This window comes from Nestor notabilis, unplaced genomic scaffold (assembly GCF_000696875.1).
Source record: "Nestor notabilis isolate BGI_N333 unplaced genomic scaffold, ASM69687v1 scaffold1767, whole genome shotgun sequence".
NCBI classification, from domain to species: Eukaryota; Metazoa; Chordata; class Aves; order Psittaciformes; family Psittacidae; genus Nestor; species Nestor notabilis.
Genome location: NW_009936803.1, coordinates 125,072 through 149,077, shown reverse-complemented (window position 1 = coordinate 149,077; position 24,006 = coordinate 125,072). Strand labels below are relative to the sequence as shown.

The window sequence follows — 24,006 nt, the reverse complement described above, 5'->3', positions numbered from 1 at the left end:
GGGGGTGTTGAGTGGTTTTTGCATGTTTAAGACCTCGAAATATAGAAATCATTTCAACATGGAAGATGCGCACACACAAACACCACCAGCAGAAACCCAAAACTTCTTGTTGAATTGATTCCTTGGTTACTTGAACAGTTTCTTGCTGTTGGAGATACTTGTAATTGTTTCAGATCATTAAAGAAAAATTCAAAGTAAAAAATGGTGTCAGCTCTCCTCCCTCCTTCAAGTAAATCCGTAATATAAAAGCGTATTGTGATTGGCTATTTCCCATATTTATATGCCTATTTCCAAAATGAGAAAGGCAAGAAAATCACTACATTCACAAAACAGGTTGTCATTGCCACTGCTGATGCGACCGCAACTCGCCAGCACCTTGTTTTAATGCTTCATTTGGCTACTTACAGAATTGCTCCAAGTCGTCTCTTTTTTTAGATTCTGGCATGGCAGTGATTGTGAGCAACGGGCATAGATTTCCTCCCAGTGTCTGGCAGAGCGTCTGCTGTCTCCAGTAAACCTTCTTGGGGTTCCTATTTCGTTCCAGGATATCAAGATGGGACTGAGAAAGAAGCAAGGAAGCAGATTTCTAAATGAGTTCATGGTCTATAAAATCTGATTTTATTCCACTAGCCATGTATTATTATTAGTACTAATTCCATCTCTTGCTAACTTCCCAGCTTCTCTCTTCTGCCAGTTGATATCACCACTTTTTACACCCCACAGATATGCACAAGACATTCAGAACATATCCCAGTTCACTGAAGATGCAACAGTACTATTTACTTGTAGGAGATGTCCCTGCTTGTTGTACAGGGCTTGGATTAGATGGACTTTAACTGTTCCTTCCAGCCCAAACCATATTATGATTTTACCTGAACAGTTCCTAGGTGCTTTTCTTATTAGTGTAAAGGAATTTCTGTGCATATGCGGAGCCCAAAAGAGAACTGCCTACTCCTTGTATTTTCATAAGGACTTACATGTTCATAAGAAATGTGAGAGAACTCAACCAGTTTTGAGCCTTTATAGAACTGAGTAGTTAGCTGTCAAGCACGTGCCAGTGAAACTCAGGAACAACTCACCAGAGGCAGCCAAAAAGTCTACATTAAAAGGACATTTTGTACAATCAGGAGTGGGGAAATTTGAAGTGTCTTTCCAAGAAGTTATTTAAAAAGGAGATTTTCTTCTCCTCTCCTCCCCCTACAAAGTTTTAAAACCAATTTTGTCCAACAGCTTCTTGAGAAATTTGAGAAAAAGAATTGGCAGCTTAAAAGAAAAAAAAGGAAGATCAATTTTTGGAACATATTCTGATTTCCTCATTAGACACATAGCCACTTGTCACCCACACGCCAGATGACGTGTAGCTCTCTCTGTTTACACTGTAATTGCAAGATTAGCATAAGTAATCCCATTGCAGGGTGTTGCTAAATGTTGTGGAACACAAGTTGTCTCTTAGTTACTAGAAACGGGTATAGTGAAGTTTGCAGACTATATATATTCACTGAACAACCCTTGTCTTTACAAGTCAGAGCTAAATTTTAACCAACATTTATAGGACAAGATACTCTTGGGTTGGAAAGGACCTTCAAGATCATTGGGTTCCACTCCCCCTGCCATGGGCAGGGACACCTTCCACTAAGACCAGGCTGCTGAATGCTTAGAGCTTGCTGTCTTTTAGACTGCTTTCCCAGCTTCCATTTGAATGCAAACATAGAACTGAAATGTACAGTCATCTATGCCATAAAACAATTAACATACTGCTCTACAAAGTAAATTCAATTATTAGATCTCTCATAGATACAGAGAACTCAATATAATCATTTACTTATGTTCCTGGTACCCAGTGAAACTTAATTGGGTATAGCTGCCACAGAGATTTCAACTAGATATCTAAACAATTAAACACTATGATGTAAAAATAGATGAATTACTGTTCATAAAATAAATGTAATTACTAATGGGCAAAAAGTAATGAACTGCAGAGTGCATCTAGTTCAAATAGGATTCTGCGATACATATTTACTATAAATATGCCTGTAAGTATTAAATATATATGATATTTAAAAACATTCTCATATTAGTAACTCCATATACAAATTTATCTTCATCCCCAAAGCACTATATATTTAATTGAGCCTTTGGGTTTGTAACAACTTTTAATTTATTACTGATATGTAAAGCCAACATACTTCACCAGTGGACAAATGCTTTCGAAAGAAATCGGGACAAACCTGATTTAGTTTATTTACTGTGGAAGTTAAAGTAACATGGAAATGTGTAAATTGCATCACTCAACATTTTAAATTAGTCCAAGCAAAGAAACCTTTTAGAATTATTAGAGGCAACAATTTTGCTTTGGCTAAAGAGCTGGGCATGACAATCTATCAATCTCTCCCGTCCATAATTCACATTTACCGAATTTTGTGGTCCTTACTGAGTCCGAGTTCATTTAAACTTTTCCTGAGGCAAAATTCCCTTTAACTTCAAGGTGCATTTGATTTGAAAAGGCAGTGAAATACTTCAGGACTTGGCCCTGCAAGTCTAGGAATAACATTTTTTTCATCTCTATTCTATTCATTCAGGAGCAGGTGAGATATTCAGGGATTCCCAGAGCATACAAACTCTCTAAGTCTCTCGCTTTTGTGCCAGCAGAAGATAGAAATCAATAACAGTAAAATAATGATGAAGCACTGCATTTCAGTAATCAAGTATCGTGGTAAATAAGTCCACCTAATTCTTCAGTACTGCATTTGTCTTTTCCCCTGCATCCCATAGGACGTACATTCCTTCAAAGCTATAGGTCAAACCCCACTACTGGAGCATACTCTCTTCCTCATTGATTTTGAGGAGTAACTGGTACCCATAAGCCTAATGAGAAGTGAGCTGGCAGGCATATTTTGGACTGTGGAGGTTTGACTGGCTCTCTCCCAGATATTGGAAACAGTTTCTTTGAACGTCTATAATGGGATGCAAAGCAGCTGAAAAGAGACTGTTTTTTGAGCAGAAATTAATCTAAGCCTAACTATACTGGCATGCCAACCCGCATGGCTAGTAAGTGGGAGAGGACATTGTCTCCCTGGAAAGCATAATCTTTCACATCTGGTAGTGGCAAACTAATATCATTAGAAAGAATAGAGTAAGCCCAAATTTCACCAACCCACACCAGTATTTATTGCCCAGAAGAAAAAGGATTGACAATGGAAATTGAGGAGAGAAGGAAGGGGAACTGATCCACTTTGGACTGTGTACCTTCATTTGCAGTAACATCTTCCTCATCTTCAATAGCTAAGCAAAGCTATACCTAGAACTACGCATTTTCTTTCTTTTATCCTACTTCCCTTTCAGACCTCGGTCTCTCCTCCTTCAGTCTCAGAGAAAACACATTGGATGCATTTCCCAGAAAATTCTTTACCATCTACCCCTGGCCAGAAGGGGCTGCAGAAAACAAATCCTTCCCCAGGAAGCAAACTTTGTTAACTCAGTAATACAATTTACACCTTGAGCTTGTATTCTTTCAGTGTCTGTACTGACAGCACTGGTGGGGGTGTCCCAAATGCCTACTGACACCCCAACTGGCACAGAGGAAGCAGTTGACCAAGCATTCAAATGAGGTCCAGCACTGCGGTACTGCTGGGTGCTGAGCTGTTACCCTCTGTCAGAAGGGGGAGTGGGTAGCTTTCACTTCTGAGTTCCCATTAGCTTTAGCCCACTGCTTCCCACCCATCCAGGAGGAGGATCCTGAAGCCCTAAGAAAATGGAGACATCTTTGGTTTGCATTATAACCACTATAAGCACTAATGGCTTGTACCCCAGCTCATCCCATACAAAGAATTCTTTTCTCCTGCAAAGAGAGGCTTCAGAGCTGGAAGGGGCTGCAGTTGCAAACAAGGCAGTAACAGCATCATGATCATTAACTGCCTGTGAAAACAGTCCTCTACGCTATCTCAAAATCTACACAGACCGGAACAGCTCTGACCTGTCAGACCCATTAGCTTATCTAGGTGGATATCAGCATTACCATCATTGTAGAGTAGGTATAGGGGTAATGGTAGGCCAGGTAGCAGACATCATCTTTATGAGGGAACTTGATGCTGAAGGTGAGTGTGTAGTAGAAATTTCCTTTCACACCTCGTCCTGCAGCTGCACTGCAGCGGTAGTGGTTTCTGGAAGAAGAGAAAGAGGAGGGAAGTAGATGGTTTTCACTTCTAGGTGCACATTTGGAGCAGCCAGGAGAGAACTAAGCATTCAGAGAAGCATCCTCCCTGAATGAGCTTTCATCTCACTGTAGATGGGCTCCAAACTCAACCAGTCATTGCACCACAACTGGGAAGGCCCCATACAAATAGAACCAATCCAATCCCAGATACAACAATAACACAGTAGTGCACCTACAGACTATATGTAACAAGGAAGGTTAGAGAAACCACAGTTCCACTAGAGAGGTGTAAACAGGATCATGATGGTAAGTACCACTGATACCAAGATTCAAGGATGTCTTGGGATTCACACAGTGCACAAAGACAAGGAGGAAGTTAAGAAGCAGAACCGTGTGTGTCAGTACTGGGCACAGCCAGTCATATGCTGCTCATGGATGGCAGCACTCTTCCAGGGAAATAACAGTTTGTTTCATTTTGTGAAGGTGCAAATAAGGAAGAAGCTAGCTAATACTAGCTCATATAGCACATGCAGATGTATTTAGACTAGTGCATTCAACTGACACTGCTGTATTGCTTCTGACATCCAAATTATCTTGCGCAGAGATGCAGGTACCTATTCACAGTCTGGAACAAGCTATGTGAATATGTTCTGTGACAGCCTGGAGATGTAGAAAGTATGAATATACTACCAAACCAACCATTCATTTCTACCGCAGGAAGAAAGGTATATTCCAGGAATTAAATAAATAAATAAATGGAAATAGGACATACATAAATCTATTTCACATACAATCAAAGGCTTTTTCTGAGTAGGAAGAGGAAGAGAGTAGGTTTGGGTAGAGACTGCACACAGAGAAGTAGCTTCATGCAAATTTGCAGGTTGTGAGCTATCCAGAAAAATTCCCTTTTCTAGATCTCTCCTTTTCAAAGACTTGAGCCTCTCCCTATCAGGAAGCAGCAAAGTCCAGTTGCTCCCTAAAAGATGGGAGCTGATCCTGATGTGGAAGCCAATAGGGCAGGGGCCTCACCAGCCAGGATCACCTCTCACAGTACCTAAGCAGAGCATGGCCAGGGATGGCAGATGGGTTCAACTACACATCCAGATCATCAGACTGTTTGTGGGGATGAGGCAGGTCTGAGTCAAGCCAGGAGATCAGGAGCCAGATCACCAGCACCAATAGCAAAGCACAGATGCAGCAGTGACTGAGCTGAAGCCTCTCTACAACAGAGCTCAGATAGGGACCGAGTGGCCAGGACAGAGCTCAACTAGAGCTGCTGGGTCCATAGACAGAGGATGTGAGTGACCCTGGGCAAGGCTGGCCAGGGTCATCCAGGTCTCCTAGTGAGGAGTGAGCTCTCATAGTGAGGCTCTTGACACTCCCTTCATTGAAACTGCAAGATCTTAAAGTGAGCTTCTCAATCTAGTTCCAGGACTGGATCTCTTGCAGGAGACTCACTGTGTTATAGAGATGACTTTAGGCTGAGTAAGAAAGTTTTCTTTCAGCAGAGATTAAGAGACAATTCATGCATTTTAGGAAGAAGCCTCACAGCAAAAATCACATGCATAAGTATGCTTCAAACAATATTTTTTCCCACATTGCACCAATTATGCTGTTGCCAAACCTTCTGATTCTGAAGGACTGTGAGGTTTCTTTGACAAATGTTATCATCAATGTTGCATTAAAATGCAAAACAGAAGCAGCAACCAGAAGATGCAATTTCAGCTCCTGAAATTTACAATACTGGTTTATTCTGTCTCTGTTCATTTTTACTCAAAGAGTGGAGAGAAAAGGTAATTATTCTTGTCAAATTCTCCAAAACAATACAATTCTGCTGGGTTTTCACCTGTATTTAATAGTTAGGATCATGCTGGGTGAGTGATATTGACTGAATCAAGAGATAGCACATGAACACGAAGTCATGGTGGAAAACTAAAATCCTGTGATTATAAAGCTAAACCCTTCACCCCAACATTTCTTTTGCAAATAACCCACCTTCATGTTGGACAAGAGACTCAGGGGAAATAAAATGCAGCAATGAACCCACAAGTATAGAAACATCTACTTAGCTATTATATTTTGGTGGATCTAGGATTTGGTTTTCTTTTTAATTCAGAATGATAACATTTAATAGAGTTCCTGTTAATTTTGACAGTGAAGGATAATTGAGAACCATTTCTTGTATAGTGCCTAAGGAAAGTAGTTATCTCCATAGCCTCTATTATACTCAGTGTGACTTGGAAGATCAGATGACCTTATTCACAAAGAACTGTCACAAAGTGCTGAGATCTTCTTAGTCCTCACGTCCAAATTCATATTTGTAGGTAGAGGTGAGGGAAGAATCAAGTCTTTGCAGTTAGATGCTGCTTAAATATCTTACATACGCATTATTCTCACCTGTCCCTAATGCTCCATTTAAGGCTTCTCTCTCTAAGTTCAGTAATTATGCAGCCAAAATGTCTCTTCTATCTAAAATGACCAGAGGTTTTGCAGCACCAGACACCTCTGACCTTGATGCTACGCTGTTATCGATGGTCCGTACTCCTGTCTGTGTTCAGATTGCCTGATCCTGAGGGAACTGAAGCACAGAGCTCTCACCACACTGCTTAGCAACACATTTCAGTCTTCTGAGAACCGATGCTGTTGCAGCAAACTACCCGCCCAGAACAGATATTTCCAGACTTCTGAATCACTTCTTGACACCTCCTTCAATCTATAGCAAACTATCTGCCAGTAACAGGAAGTTTGCAGGTAGCTTTGTGAGACTTTGATATTCTTCACTCATGCATTAAGAAGAAAAACCACCTGTGTGTACACAGTGTAAATGATCACGTATTCTTACTGCATATAATCTGCTCTCCTCACAATCCATCATACAATGCAGTACCTCTGAATCCATTTCAAAAGAAACCTAAAAAATAGCATTTTTCCTCTTTGCCTTCCTCTCCTTCTATTGCTGTCATCCCAAGATGGCTCTATTGCCTCCCTGTTCCTGCACCAGGCTGATAGTTTTTGTTCCTCACCCCTCTTCCATCACAACATTCTACCACACCAACCTGAATCCCAAATTAACAAGCAAGGAAAAGGGAAGGAAAAAGAGACCCTAGCAACATATAGTCCTCGCTACCTTATTTGTGTTCTCTTTCAGAGTGTTCAAAGCCTCACATGTCATCTAGAAACTAATAGACTGATTATTGGAAAGAAAACAAGAGGCCAAAGTGTGCTTTTTTAAATCAGCATGCAAGCTGTATCTGCTGTGCCTTTCAGTCACTTTGTGATAGTGAAATCATTTTGCTTTCTGTTCTCCTTCAGAAATCATGTATAGGTAGCGTATTTCTAGCATAGCTATGATGGAGAGTTAATTAATAATAATTATAAAACTACTTATCACTTACTCTGCACAATCATTCTTTGCGCTTAGAAGACCTTTGCAAGCGTTATCTAATTAAAACTTCCTTCTCATTTATCTATTCCCATTCTTTGGATGGCAGATAAGTAACTCGAGTTTTCTATCCTTTATAGATGGGTAAAAGCGAGACACAAACAGGTGAAGCCACTTGGCCAAAGATACAGATAAGTCAGTATAGGAGCTGAATTGTGTCTAAGGAATTCAAAAGCACCGAGCGGTACAAAAACATCATCTCTTGATCATCTCGTCTTTAGACTTCCTGTCTGCAGTGCAAAGCACTGGTGGGTGATGGAATATGATGTTATATCAGCTTAGGCTAAAATGGCCAAAGAAAATACCAGTATCCTAGATTTCTAGTCCTTTTCAAAACAGAGTCCAAATGGAAAGTGCCGTGGTTCCCAGGACAAAAGTAAATTATTTATCACCATTCCATTTGTCCAAAATCCTTCTATCACCTGGAGCCTTGTGTCCTCATTTTACGTGCCCTGACTTTCTTACCTCTCTAAGCGTGTCTGCCAAGTGAAACATGCTTTACTAACACATAAAACCCGCAGTATTTAACAATTTACAAGGCATGGCTAATATTTTGGGGTCTGCAGGTTGGAAATTGGAAAATGCACAACACAACTTCCTTTTCAAGGGCGAAATCCTTGTTAAGGCATCTTTACTGTCAAGACTGCAGGCAGGATATTCCCACAGCCATCTTGCTCTTCAGGCTTTCAGTTGCAATGTAAAGGTCAGGCAGGCACTCTCCAATTGACTGGTGTCTCAGCTCTCCCTTATAGATATCATTACAACTGAGGGGTGGCTTGCTAATGTTAGATGATTTCATCTAATATGATGATAAAGATGCTGAAAAGAGAAGACCTAGTTCTGACACCTCTATGATCACCAAACAGCCAAGTTCTTCATGGTGATATGAGAACAAAACACACCTCGTTACTATCTGCGAACTGACTATTGTCTGAAAAACCTGGAGGTTTGCATAAATATAAGCTGAGAATGAGCCATGAAACCAAAGGCACAAGCACACTGTCACCAATTCAGCATACTGCCATAGTTCCTTAAATAATTTGCAGGAAAGGAATATTATTCAGTGCATAAAAGCTGCCAAGACAGCGAGTGAATTAGATGATCTTATAGTAACTGCAACTCTGTTTATCATGGGTGTATCCTGTCACTTCACGAAGAGGCAATAAAATAGAGCAGAAGTGTCACTCAGCTTCCTTTTGACAAGAGCACTGCTAATATTCCCCATAACATAAAAACTCTCATGAGACATATGGGAAAGGTATGCAATGACAGAGCTGTGCCACAACATTCATCTTTATGAGTGAACTATCCCATCTTCAGTGAAGATGAATGTCAGCAAAGATCAGTCAACGTGCATCACTCAGGCATCTTGCAATCGCGCCTATCCTCCCACTGTCCTTCAGCTCAGAGGTTGCTCTCAATAAAAGCCCTCCTGCAAAAGCAATTAAGGACATCTTTGAGCTCCTTCTTATTTTTGTAGGTATATTACTCTTTTCCCATATTTATGAATAACTCTTAGTAGAAATAATTAGATGAGGTTCCTTTCAAAATGTGCCAGTCTTACCCCATGATACCCGTGACCAGGAAATGAGATCTTTCCCCAAAACACATGTACCATGATATCACTATAGCAATCACATCTATTCTGAGCCAAAGCCTGAGCAACCCCCCAAACATACTTTCTTCACATTCCCTGCCACCTACAACTTCTCGTGACTGGGAATCTCTATCATAATCACTGGAATAATAACACTGTAAAGTTTTAGTAGGAGTGAAAGTGCATATATACACTGAAATATAAACCTGGAATAAGCGGTAAATGAGATAGACAACAAGTAGTTATCCTAGATGAACATGTTGACAAATAATTCAAAGTACAGTTAGAAAACACAGAATATTCCAAATCAGTAAAACTCAATTCTCTCACATATTCTGAACAAGAATCTGATTACAAGCTTAATTGTACAATCACAGCTTAATCTCAGCTGCTATTGAATCACTGCACAGTAACTGCCTTGTTAATGACATGAGAAGCCACTGCTATGGTAATCAGCACATAAAGCTTGCCCAACCAGAAATCCATGCTCACAGAAGCCAGAGGTTACAGGCATGCCAAGGGAAGCCCCTGCACTACAGTATGTTAGCTCTTGAGGTTGAAAAGGTTAGGTGAATAAAGGTTAGTGAATAGGACTTGGAACAAAGTAGAATAACTACTCAGATTCTATAGACAGGATGCCAATTTGAGAGATGATGATCTGAACCTTCACTGCCTACCCTTCCACCACCCCCAAAAAAAAGGACAAAATTAAAAAGAGATTACAACAGAGATTTGGGGTGATTTTCTTTGTGGCAACAAGAGTTTGAGTCTCTGCTACTCCTGGAAGGCACCCCACTGTCATTGTTAGAGTTTATTGTCTCGTCACATCCACTTGTGAACATAACCACCTCTGAACCTAACAGCAAAATTGTGAACTACAACCCAAATAAAATGTCTTAGAGAGAAGACCCATTATTTCACATCAGTTTCAAAAATCAGCCTCATTGCTTAAGTTCATGTCCTGACAGCACTACTTACCATGCCAGAAAATTATCCTTGTTGCTAATTGTGTTAGCACCTTTCTGTTTTCTGGTATTTCCTTGCCTGTCTGCAGTCATTGGGTAGTCCAAACCCTGCGCTTCAGTTATAAGGTCTTAAGGGCAAGGTCCAGACTTTAGGTTTGTTTGTGCAGTGCTTAAGGCAATACTCAGTCTTGAGACATAAAGGCATTTCAGTGATGCAAATTGGTGAATAGGAATCTTGCTAGAAAAAATAATGAGAAGAACAAAAAAGAGGGGGTAGAACTTGTCACTTGGGCATTCTCAGCACCAATGTTCAGGTCATGATAAGGCCAGGATAAGATAGTTCATTAATGCTGCAATATTTGATTATAAATTATGAGAACTTCACCAGTTTCCTTCTTGTTCAGTTCTGTTCCCCAGCCTTCAACTCTGCACAGATTTTCTAATCCACAACACAGCAATTATCCTAATCCTGAAAGCCTTTTCAATCGTCATCTTTAAAATAATTGATCAGTGTTGTGGATAGCATTTTGGAAGCCTTGAGAAAATAAAAGAGGGTTCATTGAACCTACTAAAACCCCAAGCTCTGCGCTCTGTCTCCTTTGACTGCAGTACCCAGAATTAATCAGGGATCAGTTTTCTGCATGGAAATGAGGTACCCGAGTGAGAATGTTTCTCACATGAGTCAAGCTCCAGCTCAGATACAAGATGAGACTGATCTAGAGCTTTTCTTCTGAGGCTCTGACACACTGCAGAAACAGGGAACTTGCATAAATATGAGCACTGAGCTTGTCAGAACTCCTTTATGTCCTCATTGCCTGGCTCCAGTAGGAAGACAGAAGTTCCCATAGGACAGTGAGTAATGCTAATCCCTACTGTTTCTGCTACCAGTACAAGGTCTACATGATACCAGTAAGAATGGTCCACAGAGCAGTTTGCCTTCTAGGATTTGAGATCCAGCTTTGCAGAGAAGGGATGCTAGTGAAGATACTAAGGTATAGAGACAGATTCATAAGCAAATAACCAAATGTGTATTTGTGTATGTCTATTTCTACATATATATTTTTATACCTGTGTAGTAGTATACATACATAAATACATACGCACCCCTGAAACCCCGTGTATATACTAACCCTTTCTTTACCTCCTCAGCTCCTACATCTCTTACAAAAATCAAAGTATGCAAAAGAAAAACACTGATCTCATCCAGCTTATTTCTTCCTGGATCAGGGGAAAAGCCAACCACACTACCTCTGTGGGTTAAGCTTCCTTGTATTCCTGGCTGCATCAGCATGGTTTGAGCACTTCCCATTCCCACATCCTTGCTCCTAGGGAAGTTAATTCTGTACATGCCCTGTTTCTCCCTAGGCATCTAATATAGAGATCTCGCTTGTAGTTGTTCTCTGAAGGTGGAAGCATATAACACATTGAACTAGCATCAATTTAGAGACATTTGGAAGAGGTGACACTGGCAGTCAGAGGTTAACAACCAATACAGTTAACAGGAGGGGAGGAGAGGGGGAAGGAAGCCACAAATCATTCACCCCAAATGCACTTACTTGTAGTAGCAGATATCATGGCCTGCCCGAAGCCAGCGAGGTCTGCCCTGGAGAGCTTCCTTCACTGAATACATGACCAGTTGCATGCCTACGTATAACAAGACAGTTTAAAGTGACGTGACTACCCTGGGTGGAGAAGACAGGGGTGGGGGGCAAGAGGGTAAATAAGAAGCATCATTATTTGCCTGTGCTATCTCTGCAGATAGTTTATGCAAAGTAAATACATTTCCCAAAGCTTTGTTCTGATATAGCCATGTCTGTACAAAAAACACCTCCAGAAGAAGTGAGCTGAATGGAGTTCATTAGAAAATAAATTATCCTACAGGCCTTTGCAAAGGAGGACTTCAAGCTGCTCTGTTTACAAGCAGAGGAAGAGAAAGAAAAGAATAGAAATGAAGGTATCAACAAGATCAGTAATTTGCTTAGTCCAATATTTTATGCTTGGCTGCACCTTTACTGAAACTTTAATCCTACCTCAGCATTAGATGAGCATTCGGTACCATATCTTCAGAAACTAGCAATAAAGCTAGAAGATTTTAAACTTGCCATTAGACCTAAATAATACCTATGTGTCATAAATGTTGATTACAATAGCGCCCATCTTTGTACCATAATATAGCATAAGATGACTTCTTCATGACCTCCAAAATATTACCATTGCATGCCCTGATGAACAAGGGAGGCTTTCTCTGCTCTGACCTGAGTATGCACCACTCACAGCTCCATGAAGCCAGCCCATCTGCAGGCAGTTTTTTTGTCAAATTCTTATTAGTTTTCTTTCCACGCCTCCCTGCTTTTCTGCAGGTACAATAAGGCTCTCATCCTCACCAGGGAAGTTCTCAGCAACATCCAGCAGACCCAGTATAGCCCCGACTGAGCCCAGCAATGGTGCTGGTGGCGCTTCTGTGGGAATATGTTTACAAAAGGGAAAAAAACCCTTTCAAGTACTTATGCATGTTGATAAGTTGCCCCCCCGAGCCTTCACTTGGCTCTTCTTGTGCTGGGAGCAAGTGATGCTTGAAAATCATTAATACTGATGACATATTTCCGTAAGCTGCTTTTCAGCTTCCCTTCTTCCTTTGGGTTTCTCTGTTAAACATTCCAACACTTTAAGAGCTAAGCAAGACTACTGGCAGAAGTGTCTTCCCAGCTCACTTTTGGCTGTGTAGCCTACGGCTAGGAATAACTTCTGTGTTGCTATTTCCTGAACCAGCACCATGAGACACATACAAGAAGCAGTTCTGTGTTTGGTTGCAGAATGTGGGCCACAGGGAGGTGAGGCACACAGGCCTGTCCAGAAGCCCAGTTCATCAGACAAGGGATGTGAGGCTTAGGATCTGAAGTGCTCTCAACATCCCAGATGGCAGCTCCTACTTTTCTCTGTAAGTCCCAAGGACACACCCCCCAAAATGCCTCCGAATGATGGTTGATACTGGTCTGCTATCTTGTTTTAATTCAGAAGTCCAACAAACATACAACTAAACAAAAAGAACCTGAACAACCACATTTTTTCCTTTCAACTTTCCCTATGGAAACATCCAGTTTTAGAAAACGAACTCCTGGTCACATCTGCTTCATTAAATATCCTTTTTGCTGATTTGAAAGTTAGACAGTGCCATCTAACCAAGAGCAAAAGGGAAGGGAAAAATCAAAGCAGATCCGTAACCAGGAGCTGTGCAATATTGTCACCCATGGCACTTTGGAACTACATCACAAATGGAAGATTTTAGTATTATAACATGGACATTAACCCAGTAAAGTGCAGGGGGAATGTAGCAAATAAACAGCATCTCTTACCAACAGTGTGTGTAAATATGCATGTGCTGGAAGGGGTAGCAAGCTGTGCTCAGCCAAGCCGATAAGCTAGAGCTTCCCTGCCCTCTCAGAGCAGCAGAAGTAACCCACAGAAGAATTGCTTTAACTGCCAATCCCACGTAGAAGCCAGACAAAAGCAAGGCTTAGCCTCCCTCCTTATACTGGATAGTATTCTCACATTTTTCTCCCAAATATACTTTTCATTACATGCCTGAACATCCGAGTCATGTACAATTTCGGATGCACAAAATGAGATTATAAATGCTGGCAACAGCCAAACTAGCAGATAACAAGCAACCTTCCAGCAGTAGGTTAGATGTAAGGAAGAAATTCTTTACTCTGAGAGTGGTGAGGTGCTGCACAGGGTGTCCAAAGAAGCTGTGGCTGCCCCATCCCTGGCAGTGTTCAAGGCCAGGTTGGACACAGGGGCTTGGAGCAACCTTGTCTAATGAAAGGCGTCCCTGCCCATGGCAGGGGGTTGGAACTAGATGAGCTTAAGGTCCTTTCCAACCCAAACCATTCTATGCTATAATAATAGCCAGAATCTCTAGCTATGAAGCTGCTGGTGGCTGTATGAGAGGTTGCGTTTGCAGTTTACCATAGGATGTCAACATTCCAGACACACCACACTGAATTATTCAGTAATTCTGGGAAGTAGAATAAGATTACAGGGGGAAAGAAAAAAAAAAAAATCATTTTCATTTGGGATCTATATGAGTACTTGAACTCCAGTCCTCAGGGTTAAAGAGCAAATGCTTTATAATTCATTATGCCACTCATCCAGCCAGTTTCACTAATACAAATGACAAATCACTCCAGCTCCTAGGGCTATTTGTTTGAGGTACATTGATCCTGAGAGACTTCTCCTGGTGATGGTGAAGCCTGTATCCACAGGGCTTCGAGGAATGCAAAGTCTGATATTAGGGGCTTATTAAACATTCCAAGTTGGGTCTAGAGCTGGTGTAAATTAACTCAGCTCCATGGAAACAAATGAAAAAACAGCTTATACCAGCTAAGAATTCAACCCATGCAGAAGAAATAATTTCTCTTCTAAAATGGGCATTGAAAGCTGAGACTTGCCCTGCCTGTTTCTGAGCAATGCTGCTTTCCTCCTGAACCACAGACTGTGACAGAAGCTCAAAGACAGCAAGGAACTGAATCTTTCTTTTAATCATTAATATCAGCAGAAGTCTCAGCAGGTCTGAAGTCAGAGATGTCGTTCTGGATAAGCCCAAAGGATGAGGAATATTTGTTTGAGGATTATCTATATGTATTTAAATATTAGAAGCACTTTCCAATCCTATGCTGCTCATTCAATTCCAACAGATTGTCTTTTTTTTCCTCTCTCCCAACCCCAATGCCATTCTTCCTCTGTTCCAGTCTCTAAACACAGAACAATGACATTTTTTTCCCCCCACAAATCCTCTCCCAGGTCTCAATGTTCAGCTTACTCCTCAGTCCTCCTGACAATAGAAAGGTCCTTTGAGAAATCTAAAATAACTCTTTCAGTGGATTTCAGGGCAGATAAGCTTAAATTTACAGCCTCCTTTATACTTATAGACGTGGAAAGTTCAAACCCTTTACAGCATTAAAAGGATATTCCTGTGAACAGAAGACAACTGCAATTCCCCAGAGACTCGTACCATAATTAAATTGGCTGTTGAACTTCTCACAGTTGATAATGTTGAAGCGATAGGGAACTGCTGATTTCATGCCACGGACTTCAAAGTAGAACCACTGGTGCTGCTGGTTGCTGTTCACATCCGCATTCATGATTAAGTCATATTCAAACCTGTAAAGGAAGACCAGAAAAGATGGTGGCCATGAACACCACCAGGTCTGCCACTGAAGCTGCTGAGGAGAGCAGGCTTGATGCTCGAATTCTCTAACACCCCATGGGAGCCAAAGGACAACATCAAACTAGCAGTACCCAGACACACCATTGACTACTTTATGTTAGTCATATCAAAGCATTTTGACCTCTGTTTTCTCATGGCTGGTACTTTCATGACATCTAGGTGTTGGCAGACATTGTGTCATATAACCTGCTTCACCGGCCAACCCTTTCCAAACCCAAGAGGACTCCACTGTTCCATGCTGTGGTCGCAGCAGAAAGGCAGGCTGGCATGCAGCTGCTGCAGGCGTACTTACTCACGCACTTGGATGGCTTTGCGAAGGTTTCCCGATTCAAACTTGGAGAAGAATGTCAGACAGCCTGGAGCACCTGGGCTTGAGTGACTGCAGTGAATCAAAACAAGGATAACTATAGCAGGTTGCTTCAAAAGACAAGCTTTTATATATACAGTATTTTTAATAAGCAAGACCCTGAGAAGTAGTAAGAGGTGAGCAAATCCATAATCTTCCTATCCAATGCAGCATTCTTTACTCTTATTTTGTGATTCTGAATAGCCTCTTCTTTTCCTTTCCCAGTACTCCCTTTTGCCCCAGTTCATATTTACTTTCTTTATCCAGTTACTTTCCCTGCTGAAATATTCCCATTAGCTTACTAATTGCACAAGGCTATTCATTTACTCTTCCCTCATCTATATATTTTCCTTCTCCTAAAGCTTAGAAACTGTTAAATTCATCTTGAACAACTTCACAACTTTCTCCTACCTCAAACAGTCCTTCACCATTTTTCCTCTAAAGAACGTTCTCCAAGTCATTCATCCTTCCTCTGAATGCAATTTCTTCATATCTGGGACCCTCTCAGCTGCCCTGTGCTACATCTTCTCAAAGACCCCAACTTCTGGCCATAGTTGAGCACTTGAAACTGTTCACAAGGCTTGATGTACTGTGTTCAGAAGCCTTTTGTAAGTGCTCAGGGTACATCTACAGCCCATGACACTGGCTGTGCAGACACTGAAGTGCAGTCGCAGTAGAAAATGCTGTTTCAGGGTGCAGGGAGACTGCATCTGACTTCATAGTTATAGTTCCCAGCATCAGCCTGCATGCTTCTGTTCCAAATCACTACATACAGTACAGACATACCCAGGCACACCATAGAGTCCCTTCGAGGTGTAGACTTTTTTATTCTGCCTGAAAGGTTTCAAGGCTATCTTGCTCCAGTGACTTCTACAACAAATCCTTTTCCCAGAGTTACATACAAGGAATCTACTCTTCCTGTATATTTTTCCTGTTGGGCCTTTATCTCCTAGGTGATTTTTTCTATACTTTTATCAGAGCTGAGCAAGTGAACTGAGCTCACTACCTAACCCAGCACTGACAGTGCCCCTGGCTACAGTACTCAATCTGAGTTACTCACCTGGGCTCATCTAAATCAAAAACAGTTCTGCCTATCACATCACCTGGCTGGATTAAACGGCGAACATCATCTAGTACTTTGTCCCTAGAGAAAAAAAAAAACAGGAAAAATGGGCAAATTGTAATGATACTGCGGAAATCTCAGTACAGGATAATCTAGTGGAAGAAATATGAAGAGGGTTAGGCAATTCCTTTGAAGGACTGGTAAGAAAGAGGACTTCCATGTGAACTTCCTTTGTTGGTTTGTTATTGTTGGTTTTTGTTGGTTGGTTTTTTCACCATGAGAAATCTCCTGCTCCATTCCCTTTACAAGTTGAGTTGCCTTTTAGATTAAATGACTGATTCTGTAAATTTTCGATTCGTTACAGTATTCTGTCAAGTTTGATTTATCCCCAGTTCTCAGTCAATGCCAATCTCCCAAATGGCCAGCCTTACCCTGTGAGGAAATACCTGCCATATCTTATAAACCTATTAGTCTGTCTTACAGTGAATCTTGACTCTAAATCAAGCTAATTTCTACTCATTATTAAACGGAAGCTCTCTGATCCCTAAAGATGATCAAATGTGGAATACCAGATTTTCTTCCTGACCTTTGCAGCAATCATGTTTTGCCCTGAAGCATGATATGATTATTCCCATTTTATCTGTATGGTTACACATGTTATTATAGTCATAAAAGCAAAGCTTTTAGAGCAGCGGTGCAAGGAGAAGATGGTAGAGTGATTTTGCCTCTAAAATAAGATTTTCAGCTTTTGTATTTGCTGCAGAATCATTATCTCTCTAGAGGTCAGGAATTAGTGGTCTTCACAAATGCCATTTGATTAGCGTTGATCAAATTTAAAGTTTAATATAGAATCCAGTCTCTATAGTATCTGCTAGTAATTCCCTATAACACTGAAAAGAAATGTGAAGTCATTGTACACAGCCACGCATGGAGCAGACAAAGCTATTATAAAAGGAGCTTCCTCTCCCAGCACAGCTTTAAAACACAGCTTTCCCCTCACCTGAAAATCTGAAATAACACAGGAAAACCAGCAGCCTCTAGCAGCATGCCAGAGGGGAGATTTGGTTTGATTTCTTTCTGCATGTTGCATGCCATGGATGCTGTCTTCTCCTAGTAGGCTGGGCAGCAAAGAGGGAAAGCAGCTTGCTTTCTTTGCCCCCACTACCACTTTCTGGCTCATGACAGGCTTCCCAGAAGCTGAAGCACATGCTAGGGAAGGAGAAGATTCCAGAGGACCCCATGGAGCGGGCAGACAGCAAGAGGCACAGCAAGAAGGGACACAGCAACAGAAGGGTAGACAGGGTAATGCCAGAAAACAACCTGACAGACACACAGCTCTAAGTGGACAGGAAGGATTTGTCTTCAGAGAGCCAGATGGGACCCAATGTTGCTAAAGGTGACTGGATTAAGAGCAAGACTGAAAAAAACCCATATCCTAAAAGGACACAGAGCCTTCTCCATCTCTAAAATGAACTTGTTCTCATTTGTGTTCTATCAAGGCCACAGATTTACAGCTCATTCTGGCTCTTGGACTACTTACTTTAAGGAAAAGCTACTAATAAATCTGTGTAGAGCTTTGACCAGCTCAGATTTCAATCACATACAATCATACATTTATCAATAACCAGTTTAATCAGTAACAGTTTGGGATATGAAGTAGGGGAGCCTTTACGGATTCACAGAAGCCATAAATAAACATCTCACTCCAGTATTGGTACTACTACCTTGACCTATGAGACAAAGCAAGCAATGCACAGACAAATCACGGCTCATCCACTGACACATAGAAAGTCCATGTCAGAGGTAGGAAATAGGTTTGCCTATTCCTAATCCTATGTGGTAGTTATATTAAAGCACAATCACCTCTGAACCCCATACTTGCGCTCCAACATGGACTTGCTGTAAGGAGGTGGTTGGTGACCCCAGAAATCAGGGAATGCCAAGTCTTTGTAATCTGGTATGGACTTTACACATTTGGCCCTTGCTATGTAGAAGCGAGGGCTGTGGAATGGGATATCTCCTTGGTGTCTCTCCAGAAGGTTTGTCACTATGTCTGAGCAATCCAGGCTCCCTCCAGCACTAGAATTGATCAAGGCCTCACATTCAGGGTAAATTGTTTTTTTGTACCAAGCAGGATCTTTTGGGAGGGGACGTAAAATAAGTACATGATTCCCGGCTGGATCTTCACAGGAGTCTGCGTCTTGGACTGCTTCTGCAATGTCTCTCTTTTCATCAGTCTGATCCCATCTACATTTCTCCTTCTTTGTCCATCTCTGCAGTGGGACTTTGAAATCCTTTTCCCTTGGATCTGGTCCCATCTCTGTGACACTTTGGTTTTTCAATCTGTAGTTTGGATGTTTCCCAGAAGTAGCATTTGGAATGGAATGAGAGGGAGCAGAGAGAAGACTCTCGGTTCTGTCCTCCAAGCTCTTCTCTTCCTCAGACTCTGTTTCAAGCTCCTTTAAATTTAAAAAGCAGAAGAAATTAAAAAAACCCTAAAGACAGATTGTGCTTCCTTCTATAGGAAACCTTTCAAGGAAGAAAGAGTAAATATTTACAAGCCTCCCAAAACTGTACTCATCCAATAAGATAGCCAGAGTAATATCAGCCCATGGACCACCTACCAGAATTTCTCTATCCACAAAGCTGTTTCAACAGTAGTCCTCAGAAACTAAAAGGATCAGATTGAGTCATCAGAGTGAGTCAGCTCCAACCAAAACCAATTGTTCTAACAAATTAGGGTAGGTAGCTTGCAAGGTATTTTTTTCTTTAAATACAAATGTTACAGCAGGGTAAAGGAGGCCAATCCGTCGTGCAAAACTCCATCCCACCTTCGTGTAAGAGTATAATTTTATCCCAAATGGCTACTTATGGCCATAATAAATGTCACTGCATTGTGTGCACAGGAGATATATTAAGCCAGTGATCCTTTACAGATTTGTATTTGAATCATGGTTTTCAGCTCTCCTAAATTCCAGGACTTGTAATGAGTGCAATACTCCTTTTCTTGTCCCAGTCTGCAATAGAACGATGGTTAGAACTATGTATCTCACTCAGCAGCCGTGCAATCTTCTCATCTCTTCCTTCAAAACACTAGTTGACAGTATTTATTTTCTACATCTCATTCTGATCTTAATATTGCCCTTGAAATTGCCAGCAAGGGTACAAATTATTACCTGACAGATTTCTCATGTGGCAATCGATTCAATAGTTCTTAGTTAATCCATACCCAGCCAAATGTGCACGAAACAACATCGCTCACCTTCTATCACTCTTGATTCATGCCAATAAACCATAACAAAAAGTCTTAATCTTTGTTTTTCTAGTCCTGTCTAGGTTTCCTTTTGCAATAGCCTTGTCTAGTTATCTCTTGTCAGTACCCCCTTTCAAGTATTTCTTACTATTGATTATTCACAAATAAAGGAAGCCACATTATGATAGTACCTGAAAATTATGGGAAAGTTCTGGACACATTGCTTCATATTGTCCAAGCTCTTCCTGCGGCCGGTCAAGAGCTGGCTTTGACCTCAATTTGTTCACATCTGTCTCCAAGTCATAATCCTACAAAAAGCAGAATTAGAAGAGCATGTATATTGAACATGCCCCACAAGATAACTGTTGAAGTGATATTCTGCACAATATCCTTTTTTTCCAATAACATCATACTCCTTTAATAAGTCCTATTACTATTAAAGTCATTTTATGGAAATGAAAATAGAGGCACATGCGGAAAGACTACAGCATGAAAAAGAGGAATTTGGTGTTTTGGTATTTGAGTACCTAAGTAGAGATACCATGAAAAGACGGGTTCATAAAAGTATCGATACTGAAAGTTAAACATTTTTATAAGCACCTCAGCTTGAGAGGTTTCAGAATAACCAACAATTGCTAGGTATTTCTAAGCGTATCATCCATTCCCTTGCTTATGTTGTGTAGATCAGTAGCACAGGTCCTCAATGTAATTGGTAATATTCGAAGAAAAAAATAATCAAACATCTATTTAGCAAGAAAATTCTCCAAGTATATTAATGCCAAAATTGTCCTCGCAGACCACCAGCCAAATTAGAAAGCTTGACATTTCTACTTTTCATTTAGACAACCACATGGTTTCTCTGAGTGCCTGTCAATCAAACTGAAAGGCCCAGATCCATATAATTGAACTTATAGGCACCAATTGCTTATGTTTTATTTTTATCTCTCGACGCTGCTTTTAAAAATCTGTGAAACTGTTGCCCAATTCATCTTCTTTACTTTCCAACTTCCTTGATATTTTTATATGAAAAAAAAGCTTTTTAGATCTCAACCATCAGTTAATCAGAGATAAGAAACACATTTGAAACTTCCACAGCCAAAGGCAACTGTGCAACCTCCTCCATATCCAACAAAAGAACCAAAACCAAACTGTGTCAACATTCAGTCGTAAGAAACCAGGAAAAGACGGGGCAAGAGACAAGGATAGAAACATGGTATTGATGAGTGGCCATTACACTACAGCACTATTCAAATAATTCAAGATGTCATTAGTAAGTATGTCCCACGAAATGCCAGCAAAGAAGTGATTTGTTCACGATAGACTTAATTACTGAAGCTATTACCAAAAGAAAAAAAGATAAAATCGTCCCAATGCAAAAGTGTCCATGAGATTTCAAAATCCTGAGCCACACTTGTATTGCAAAGCAGAGTCTGAAATGCTCTTAGGGCCTATTTGAAAATGCAGTTAAGAGCTGCACAGAGTGTGAGGTCACTTTAAAGGATTTGCCACTGACAGCATAATGATGCATAAGCAGCTTCAAGCTCGCTGAAGATTTGGGTTGGGAAGGATAGATGGTTGATGTGATGATTTTGATTTTCATAGAACTGCCTGAACAGTTACTGATGGAAGTGTCAAGCCAAGTTTAAGTTTGGTTGATATTACTGGCATGCATAGATATGTATTATGTAGCTGTGAAAATGTTCGTACATCATATCAATACCAGGAAACATTGTGCAAATGATAGCTCATATAAAAAAAAGAAACTGAAAGTTCATTATCCATTCCCTGCTTGCTTTCCCTTTAGAAAGGTTTGTCACAAGAGATATATGACCAGCACACCAGACAAACAGTACTTAAAACTCATACTCAGAGCAAGCTCTTAGGCAAAAAATAAGAACAAATCTGATGATCACATCTACTTGGTGAAACCTTATGAATAATGAAATAGTTCAGATACATATAGGAATATAGGATCTGTTTCTGAATGAATAACTAATTAAAGGAGGAGTTAAATTCACTATGAACTTTATTTCTAATGAGCATCTTGACGAGCTGTAACATTCAGCTAAAAACAGGCAGATGGGGCAAGTCAGGACACTGAGCTAATGTGGTATTTTTTCTTTCAGCTTCCTTTTTTCATTGGGTGACATCAATTTAATACTTGAGGAGAAAAAGACAGGACAAATAATGAAAATGCCCTTCCACAAAATCTCAATCATATCTAATTAGACTTTATTAGCAACTTCATTTCTTTAATATGCCTTCCCAAACGACTTTATGTGGTGAAGACCTATTAGCAGCATTCACTACTTCTCATTTGCACGTATGCTTGTGTCTATCTGCACAACAAAAATGTTTGCACACTCATCCTCAGCTGATAGAGGGTTTATTGCAAGTTAGGTCATGGCAGGGAGAGTGCAAAGGGAGAAGCTGGAAAAGTATTGAATTATTCATTGTATTATTTGTCTATGTGCAGCAGCGAATAAAGAAGAAACATAGGTTCAAATGCCTCAGCTGTGGCTTAAAAGAACTGACCTTTTGCTTAGGATTGATGCACAGCCCAAATATGCTCTGATATGGGAAGAAAAAAGGGGTTAGTCTTTCCTAGGTGGTAATTCCATTTTTTCCACTAAGTGCCGTTTCTGATCTACACCTGGAAGAATCAAAGATCCATCATTTATCCCTGACTGTGCATATGATTCTAATAGTCTCTGCTCAGTCTCTCTGCAAGGAACAGAGAAGACACCAAACCCACACCATCCTGGCTGACAAGCATGGCAATTAATAAGACAAATGCAGGGGACTCTCTTCAATGAAAGTCAATGCTTTCTCTTTTCCTTCTTTCAAGTATCCTTTGTTATTTGCGTAGTGCATTTATGTGGGACCACATGTGTATCTACATTCTCTGTTTTGACAACTTATCAGGATGCCAAAACAGACAATGAAAAGTTTACTTTCCAGTATGTGGATGACTAATGAAATGGCTCATATACCTACTTCCTCCTTACTCTCCTCTTCCTCGCTATCCAGGCCTTTTTCAGCCTCTTCCTCTCCATCGCTTTCATAGTCACCTGCAGAAGCAGAAAAAAAGGCAAAGGCATTCAACCCAATACCTGCCTCAGGCCCTCTACAGAAATAGGTGCAACCTCTTCAACGTGCCACATGCCTTCAAACTACAACTCACCACAACCCTGATTAACGCAGATTCCATTTGTTAATTTGATATAAATGAATTTGGCACTAGATCTCCCACTTTTTAAAGCTCTGTTCTCTTGGATTCAAGCACTGCCTTTCAAAACCATGACAAATGTCACCATGATATGAATCCAACTCTTATTACAAAGCAATACAGAGATTTTCTGCTTGGCTGCAGTAATATTACAGGATGCTCTTAATCTATATTACCTAGACTGGGATGTTTTATTGCCATCATTGTTATATTATTTGAGCATCTTCCATATGAAACTGAAAGCAACAGAGAAATTGCTTGTGTGTATCACAGGGCCTCCTTTTCTGCGGGTTGTGTGGCTATCCTGCCTGTGCTTAAGTTCTGCTTTTCAGCAAGTGCTCACATCTTTCACTCCTGCAGTATTATTGCTATCTGCTTTTATTTTAGAAGAGAAAAAGGATAATAATTCCTTCAATTCTTTACTGAAAAAGAAGCAGGGCAGTGCTTTTCCACCCCCAGACAGCCATGCACAGGCATAGTGCCTCTGTCTCTGTGGTTGTATTGGGGCAAGAAACCTCCAGCCTCTGTCACTTTGTTTCATTATTTTTGGAAAATAGAAGGATTTGGGGTTTTTTTCCCCTTTTCCTTGCTCCTTTTACTCTTCTTCATTTATTCTCCAGACAATCTCCAAGTTCTGAGAAGACCTGGGAGTCGTTTCCTTTTGCCTGAGTGAGACTCTAAACCACCAGATTAATTTTAACTGCAAACCTCAAGACTAGGCTGCCAAC

General features: G+C 40.7%; 1 protein-coding gene across 1 annotated transcript in view; it reads right to left on the bottom strand.

Moving 5' to 3' along the window:
- Window positions 1-405: 405 nt before the first annotated feature.
- The window catches only part of LOC104408812 (cytosolic carboxypeptidase 4-like), a gene marked incomplete at both ends in the record, with an annotated part of 64,260 nt that continues 40,659 nt past the window's right edge, over window positions 406-24,006 (bottom strand). The window contains 9 exons of the mRNA XM_010018531.1: window positions 406-559; window positions 4,016-4,160; window positions 11,714-11,801; window positions 15,172-15,320; window positions 15,680-15,766; window positions 16,794-16,877; window positions 18,660-19,255; window positions 20,241-20,357; window positions 23,047-23,120. Coding sequence (XP_010016833.1) covers window positions 406-559; window positions 4,016-4,160; window positions 11,714-11,801; window positions 15,172-15,320; window positions 15,680-15,766; window positions 16,794-16,877; window positions 18,660-19,255; window positions 20,241-20,357; window positions 23,047-23,120 — 1,494 coding nt within the window. The remainder of the gene's footprint in view (window positions 560-4,015; window positions 4,161-11,713; window positions 11,802-15,171; window positions 15,321-15,679; window positions 15,767-16,793; window positions 16,878-18,659; window positions 19,256-20,240; window positions 20,358-23,046; window positions 23,121-24,006) is intronic.